Raw genomic sequence first — 8,779 nt, forward strand, 5'->3', positions numbered from 1 at the left:
TTGTACGTAGGTGATATAGCCAATAGGTATGTTATACATTTTGTATTGATGTGAGATTAATTTGCAAAATCTCATATTATGGCCTATGGGGTTATTATTAACCGTGGTTATTTTTTCGCGGTACCGCGTAGTACAGTAGATCCATGGAATCAAACATAATCAAAATTATGTAATAGGTAGTAGGTACCTATTTGTAATAGTTTTTAAAGTTAATTCTTATTGTTCATGACGTATGTCGTACACAGTGAACTTAAGATGCACAGTCTTAATCATGAAGTCGTGATATATTAATAATAGTTACCTATATAATTATATATATGTATGTTACTATGTTTACACTTTCACAGTACGTTCGTTTTTCGCAAAACCGATTTTTAGTGTGTAATCTCCCTGTAATAATAAAATAAGGTAAACATTTTGTGTAAGGCACGATGCAATACTGAAAATATTTTTGTGTGAGGGCAAATAGGTGAACAATGACACATAGTTTGTAATATTTGTGTTTTTAGTCTGCTTATTAAAGTTGTTATGCATAGATTATTACAATAATCTATGTATAACAACTTTTCCTACTAAATATACCATACCTACTCATTTGCAGACCGTATTTTATAATATCTTTTATATCAAAAAAATATTGAGTTATAATGTCACAAGTGTAGAACAAATGACTGTGTAATATCTCCGTGACATAGTGTAATTACCGGGGAGAAAAAAAACGAACGTACATTAATATACTATATAGGTATAACGTAAAATATTTATTATTATTAATTGTTGTTGTATTATTATGTTATATTAATAAGTAATAACAATATTTATGAAATTACAATATTATATTATATATATTGTTATACCTAGATTTTATCATCTGAGTCCAAAAATTGAATTTTAGATTTATAGTTTTTTTAAATATGACTTGAAATCCTAACTTCTTCAATATTGATCGTATCGACTTGAAGTCTTCAAGATACAACAGGATTTATTGTAAGGATTTTTTCCAACTGCACAAATAAAATATATGTAACAGTAATAAGTGGGGGCTCTACACTAAATACTATATTTAAACTATAAAAAAAAACTTTACACGAAAAATTGTCAAACTAATTTTATTATGAATTATTTAGTAAACAAAATAGTTATTAAACATAATAATAATAATATTTTTAAATATATTTATGGATGAAAATTGTTTTTTAAAATTATCTGTTTTTGGAATGCTTTTCTGCTGTATTATTCTCAATATCTTGTAAATCCCTTTTTACACCTTGAGTTTGAGATGCTTCTGCGAACACTCCTTTGAACCAAGTTTGTTCGCGTGCCTTAAGAGTCTCTTTTACTCGGCGACTATTTGTCCACGATAAAACTGCATCTCTTGGGTCCCATAAGGAACATGCCACATGTTGAAATGAACAAATAAATATTCGTTCTCCGACTCAACGAGCAAATTTTGTCTATCAGCAGATTTTAAAATGTTACTTGTGCTGATGAGACGCTCTACATCTGCACTATGTGGCTTAGCAGCGAGAACTCGAGAAAAAATAGTTAGTATGGTGTTAAATGATCCAGATTTAGAAAGATGTTGAACAAAAGAGGCCATAGACATTTTTCGTAGGTTCTCAATGTTACTAACTTCTTGAATTTCTTCATATTCGAGTACAAAATTTGATAAGTCTAAATCCCTCCCAATTAACTTATGTACTTTTTTTAATTGGTCTTGTGTCAATGAGCCTAAACTAATAAATGGCTTAAGAACTTGTACTAATTCGTCATTAATGTCAATTCGGTCTAATAAAAAATTGGCTAAACTCTCCACTAATTCATTACAAACAGAAGTGACATTTCGTGAATCTGTAACAAATAAATGATGTTGGGTTCTCCTCTTCTTAAGGGTATCAGCACCAGTTAACTGAATACCTTTTAATTTATTTTCTTTCAATTGAGATTCAAGTGAATTCACCCATCCACCAAGTAAATTATTTGTACATAATGTTCGAAGCCGTTTAACAACAAACTCTGTCTCTTTCGTCAAATCTAAAATAGTTATAAAATCACTTTGTATTTTTTGTTGGTATCGACTAAAAATTAGTAGTGTATCTGCTAAAAAGCATAATAAACTCAAATTATAAATGTTGGTCAAAAATTTTAAAAAACCTTTTGATTCTTTTTCTTTAGAGGTTTGAAAAAATAGAACAAGAGCATGCCAAGATACATGAACAGAGTTTAGATACATGAACAGAGTTTACAAGGGAAAACGAAAATTCAGTCCAGCGTACTTGGAAAAATTTTGGGATTCTTAAGAGCTTGCAATCGTTTACTTTGGCAATATTCTCAAGTTCTCTTGATCGGAGAGCCGATGTATGGAAAAATGTAGATAAACCTGTTAATGTTAAAACTAAATGCTGTACTTCGGAAACTGAATTACTTGTATCTTTCCATGCTAAGTTGGATCTATGAGCAGCACACCAAATTGTAATTAATGGAATACTATTTTCATCCAATGATCTATATTTTTGTTTAAATAATGTCCAAAGTCCTCCTCGTTCGCCAGTATTTACAGAAGCTCCATCCGTCACGATCGATGAAATATTTTTAAAAACATAATCAGTCGCTTCAGCACCAATTGTATTAATAGATGCGACTTCAATTGCATCTAAGATTCCTTGAGCTCCACGTTTAGAAACCAATGAAGTCCAGCCCCGAGAAAAAATTGGTCTTCTTTTCCAGTCTTGTCAATAACTTTTATTAATACATATATTTTGTCTATTTGAGACCTATCCACTGAACCATCACATCTCAATGATATAGTCAAAACATCTTTCATTAATTTCAAAGAAAACTGTTTCCTATAACTTGTAACTATAGTTTTTAATAAATCTTTATGAGTGGCAGGAGTCAAATATTGAAAATCGTAAGTATCAAAATTGTTTTCTTCATTAATATGATTAAACTTGAATGATGAAGATAGTTCACCAGTTATTACTCTCATTGGATAAGTATGAGCACTTAAAGTTAATTTTTTCGCATCACCATATACATGAATCATTAAAGATCCTACTCTATTGGCAAGTTTTTCTTTCGATTTGATTACCATTTGGCCAAATGTAGTTGATTTCGCAACTTCAGGTACTGACATTTTGCTTATTTTGAATGCTTTTAAGCATTCGGTGTGGTAATCCTGTTTAAGATGTTCATCAATAGTGTTAATGTCACTATTGAGAAGACTGGTAAAAAAAATAAATATTTGTTTGTAATCATTGATGCATTTACAAAGTTTGTTAGGTTATATCCTTGTAAAACAACTAACACGGTAGAAGTAATTAAGCATATGAATGATTACTTCAGGTTTTATAGTATACCTAGAAGGGTAATATCTGACAAGAGGTTCAACGTTTACGTCTAATGCATTTGGAGAATTCTTAGCCCAGAAAAAATAGATTTGGTATTAGTGGCAACGGCAACACCCCGAGCAAATGGTCAGGTTGAGAGAGTAAACCGTTGCATAACAGCAATGCTGGCAAAAAAGACAGTAGATTTAAATAGGTGGGACAGGGTATTGCATGAGGTCGAGTACGCATTGAACAATATGTTATGTGCTTCGACGGGTGAAGCCCCATCTAAGTTATTATTTGGTGTATATCAACATGGTACGGTGGAAGGTGAGTTAGGAGGTTATTGGTGGAAGTGGAGAAGGACAGGAACTTGGAGGAAATAAGAAAAGAGGCTAAGGACAAGATAGTAAAAAATCAATCATATAATAAAAAATATTATGATGAGAAACATAAGAAACCTACCTTATATAAAAAAGGAGATTTTGTTGTAATTAAAAATACAGATGTTAGTGTGGGGGTGAATAAAAAATTAACACCTAAATTTAAGGGCCCATATATAATAGACAAAGTGTTACTAAATGATAGATTTATAGTCTAAGACGTTGAAGGTTTTCAGCACACTCAGGTGCCTTATGAAGGAGTCATTAGCTCAGATAACATGAGACATTGGGTTAGGAGCTTGGAAAAATGATCCTTTATTATATTTCATGTATTATGGTTATGTTATTATTTATTGATGTTTATATTAAAAATGTACTGTTTACTTACTATTTACTTGTTTGTGGTTAATTATTATTTTATGTATACTATTATGAATGTAATATCCTATTATGTATTGTTATAATATTGTTCAGATATTATTAGAAATTATGATGTTAAGTTAAAGATATTGTGTAATGATCCCAGAGACTGGGATAGGTCAGGATGGCCGAGCTGTGACATTAACACTATTATCATTATTACTATTATCACTATTATTATTACTATTACTTTTATCATTATTATTATTATTATTACTTTTCCACTCATGTTAGAGGTTATGTTTAATATTCTAGTGATGGTAAAATGCTATTAATTTATTTAGCAATAGCTATTGCTATTACTAATGTAAAATAGCAGTGATAAATAGCAGCTATTGCTATTTTCAATTTTGTAAAAACAGCTGATAATGTGATGCTATTGTATAGTTGAATAGTTCTAATATTTAGCAGCTAATACTATAGTTAACACTTTAGCAATACCAAATAAGCTACTAGATGGCACTTTTTGATCTTTTCTAGCTCTCCCTTGTGACGCCCTAGTTCATATTGATTCATATAATATAAAGGTTTTCCATACTCAATGCGAGAACTTTCCACCTCCTAGTCCCTCTCGATTTCGGAGCGAGTATACACTGGATAGTGTTGTAGTTATATAGTGGCTACATCAATCACAACGGAACTCACACCTTTGATGGACAGTGTCCAATTGGTCACGAGAGGGGGGGGGATGATACGCCTTAATTTTTTAATTTTTTGAAATTTTATTGAATAAATTACCAAATGTTTTTACTTAACATAATATAATGATTCAGAATTATTGATTATTGATTCAGAATTTAAGAACAAATACTATGCATTTAAATACTTTTTTTATTTTACTTAATAAAAGTCTGTTTGTAAAATTAATTTTGTATTACTAATTTAAAATAGTATATAATATAATGTTACATTCAATTAGGTACTATTAGTAGTTGTTGTACCTCCTACTTAAATTTATACTAAAAAATGAAAATAAAACTTGTTTTATAATAATTTTTAAATACTTTATTCTTTGGTAATTAAACAGTTTTTTAATAAAAACAAAAATCAATTTAACTATTTTACTAGGTGAGACATTATTAATTTAAGAAGTATATTCAATTTTCAACATTTATTTTAATTGATTAACAAGTGTACTGGGTTTCTATAGAGGTATCAGAAATCAGTATATTATTTGTAATAATCATAAGCAAGTAATCGTCAATAGGAGCTCTCAAAATTTATGAGTGAACAAAATATAGTATTATGATATTATATTTATATTAATATTATTATAAATAAAATAATAAAATAATTTTCAAAAAAAATCTAACATCTGATGACTGATGAATAATTGTTTTGAATTTTTTAAGTATTTACATAAAAGTATTTGAATTACAAATACAAATATGTCCAATACTGATTATAGTATTCCATAAGCTACCTATAAAAGTATTTAAATACGTTTACTCAAATAGGTATAATAGGTATATTTATAGTTTACAAGACTTATTTAAGAGTAGTAAGTTTTGAGAACAAGAACCTTATTGAATTTTGTCATTATCAAAAGTGGGGAAATTGATGAGAAAAATTATTTCAGTTAAGTTAAGTTTTATATAATAAACAATTTATTAAATGCTTAACTCAGTTAAAAATAAGTTAAATATTTAATTTTTAATCACCACCATAATGTGTGAGTTAAAACTAGGTACTGTTGATATGGAGATAGTTAATAAAAAGTTAAATAATATAATATAATATAAGGAATAAAATTATATCATTTATAATATATTATATTATATTTTTTTATTAAGTCTTATGTGGATATAGTCATTTGTATATTAAACATAGTACATAGTTATAATAAATGCTAACAATAATAACCCATTTCTTTGCAAGAATTTACATGTTCCTACAAATACCAACTGTTATGTCTACAAAACAATTCATGTAGGAAATTAAATAAATTAAGCTCATTTTACCACAGTACATCATAGTTGAACATTGCGTTGTCTGTGCTGAACTCTGATATACTAGTTGATCTGTTAATTTTTATTTTAAGTGATTTAATATATCAATATGAGCCGCAAGACAAGTGATATTTGGTCTCATTTCACTGTCATTGAAAACTCTACATATGCTAAATGTATGATTTGTAAAAAAAAATATTCGTTTAAAACTAGCCTTACAAATTTAAAAACGCATTATTCTAATGTACATTGGATAGCAATAAGTGCAGAAAACCAGGTAAGTTCATTTAAATTTTTTTAAATAAAGTATAGTAAGTATACATAAGTATATTATGTTTATACTGATACACTGAACAGTACTATTAAATAAGTTTATTTTTTCTGTAGTCGAACAAAGTTAACGAAGAAATCGTTGACGATCCTGGTCAAACGTCTAGTGATCAATTTCCCGCATCTTCTTCAAATATGGTACCAAATACAACTCCAACTACAGATATACAAAATACAACTCCATCAACATCTTTTCAAAATCCAGCTTCATCAACATCTATTCAAAATTCAATAGCTAATATCCGCAAAAGAAAACAAACTAATATTTCAGAATACGTACCAAGAAAAATGACATTCGACACACAAAAGAAAATTGACGATGCCCTTATCCAAATGATCACTAAAGATTTTCAACCATTCAAAATAGTCGAAGACGAAGGTTTTAGGCATTTTGTTCATCTGCTAAATTCTTCATACAAAATACCAAACCGCCATACATTGTCCAAAGTTCACATACCTGCGTTGTACCAAAAATGTTTAATTGAAACAAAGGAAATGATCAAAAGTGAAGCTGTGTGTGGTTGCATTACCACCGATTGCTGGACATCCAGAAGTAACATGGGTTACATAGCTATAACATTTCATTTTATTGACAACAATTTTGGTCTGAAATCTGTTTTATTAGGTTGTCATGAATTCTCTGAAAACCACACAAGTGTAAATTTAAGTAACCAAATACAATTGACATTAGAAGAATGGGATTTAACAAACAAAATTACTTTTGCAGTATCCGATAACGCATATAATATAAAGAGAGCTTTATCTATCCTTGAGTTAAAGCATTTTGGATGCTTTGCTCACACGTTAAATTTGATCGTTCAAGGGGCTCTCACAATCGAATCTAACCTTTTAGAAAAGATTAAAACAATTGTCACACATTTCAGAAAGAGTACATCTGCAAATAAAAAGTTAAACAACTATCAAATAAGTAACGGAGCAAAAGAACCAAAAAAATTACTTCAAGACGTGAGTACCCGCTGGAACTCAACTCTGTACATGATCGAGCGGTTGGTTGAACTTGAAAGTTCTATTCGTGGAACTCTTGGTTTACTAGATAATCCTCCTGAAGGCTTAACAGTAGATGAGTGGAAAGTAACTAGAGAACTGTGTATAGTGTTACGTCCGTTTGAAGAGGCAACAAAAGCTGTAAGTGGCGATAAATACATGACAGCTTCTTTAGTTATAGTCTTAGCTGAAGGACTCAAAAATGTATGCAGCAAACTACAAAAAGAAAATTACCATCAAAGAGTGAACAATGTTTTAAATAAATTATTATCTGGAATGAATGATAGAGATCGCTGGGGTAACATAATAGGTAGTCATACACTAGTCCGTTGTACGTTCCTCGATCCACGATTCAAAAACATTCCGTTCACTGAAAATCACCTACAAATGATTAAAAGTGACATTATAGAAAAAACTGCATCAATTATATCAGCTATTAGGTCAGACAATGAGGTGCAACGTACTTTACCGACTCCTACCGCTTCAGGAAATGAACAAGGGTTTTCAATTTGGAGTTCCATCGATTCAAAAGTGTCCCAAATTCAACCTTCAGGGACCAATACATCAAGGGCTATTATAGAGGTACAAAGGTACTTAGAAGATGATGTACAGAACCGCAACACTGATGCATTAAAATGGTGGATGGATAATAAACATAATTATCCATATTTGAGTCAGCTTGCCAGGAGAACACTTTGCTGTCTTGGTACATCAGTGCCCTGTGAACGCGTGTTCTCTAAAGCTGGGTTACTCATCAGTGACCGCCGAAGTAGGCTTAGTAGCAAGAAAGTTGAAATGCTCCTTTTTTTGAATCAAAATTCATAAGAATGATTATTATTTTAAGTTTTTATATGCAGATTGCATATAATTTATACCTACTGAAGATTATAAAATTAAGTTAATTAATTTAACTCTTTATTATAAATTTAGTTGTATCTACTCACCATTTTTTATCTCTCGTACATTCTATATTAATTTTTATTTACATCAATCCACAGTTCAAAACTATTCAGTATCCACATTCCACAGATTCTAGTGGCCAGTATAAAATTATAAGTACATAATATAACAGTATAGTACTTACAGTCAGTAAATACTAAACAGCAAACAGTAAAGTTAACTGTTAAGTTAGGACAGTTAGGTAAAATCGTTAAGTCGTACCTACTACCTACTGGCTACTAAATCAAATTGTCGAATAATTAATAACTAATAATTAATATTATACTATTGATATTATTATACTATTAATATTACACTATTGATACACTATTGATATTCATAGAGGCCATAGAGAAAAATATATTACAGAGCTTGTATGGTGAGTGATAAGTAACACATAAATGATTAAAAACAAAATAAGTAA

At 29.7% G+C, this 8,779-nt stretch overlaps 1 protein-coding gene across 1 annotated transcript; it reads left to right on the forward strand.

The window, feature by feature from the left end:
- The first annotated feature begins 3,511 nt into the window (after positions 1-3,511).
- On the forward strand, positions 3,512-8,241 carry LOC132944077 (zinc finger BED domain-containing protein 4-like). Its single transcript, XM_061013240.1, has 3 exons — positions 3,512-3,659; positions 6,339-6,358; positions 6,469-8,241. The coding sequence occupies exons 1-3, from the start codon at positions 3,512-3,514 to the stop codon at positions 8,239-8,241; spliced, it is 1,941 nt and encodes a 646-aa protein (XP_060869223.1).
- The last annotated feature ends 538 nt before the right edge of the window (positions 8,242-8,779 follow it).

Source organism: Metopolophium dirhodum, chromosome 1 (assembly GCF_019925205.1).
Source record: "Metopolophium dirhodum isolate CAU chromosome 1, ASM1992520v1, whole genome shotgun sequence".
NCBI lineage: Eukaryota > Metazoa > Arthropoda > Insecta > Hemiptera > Aphididae > Metopolophium > Metopolophium dirhodum.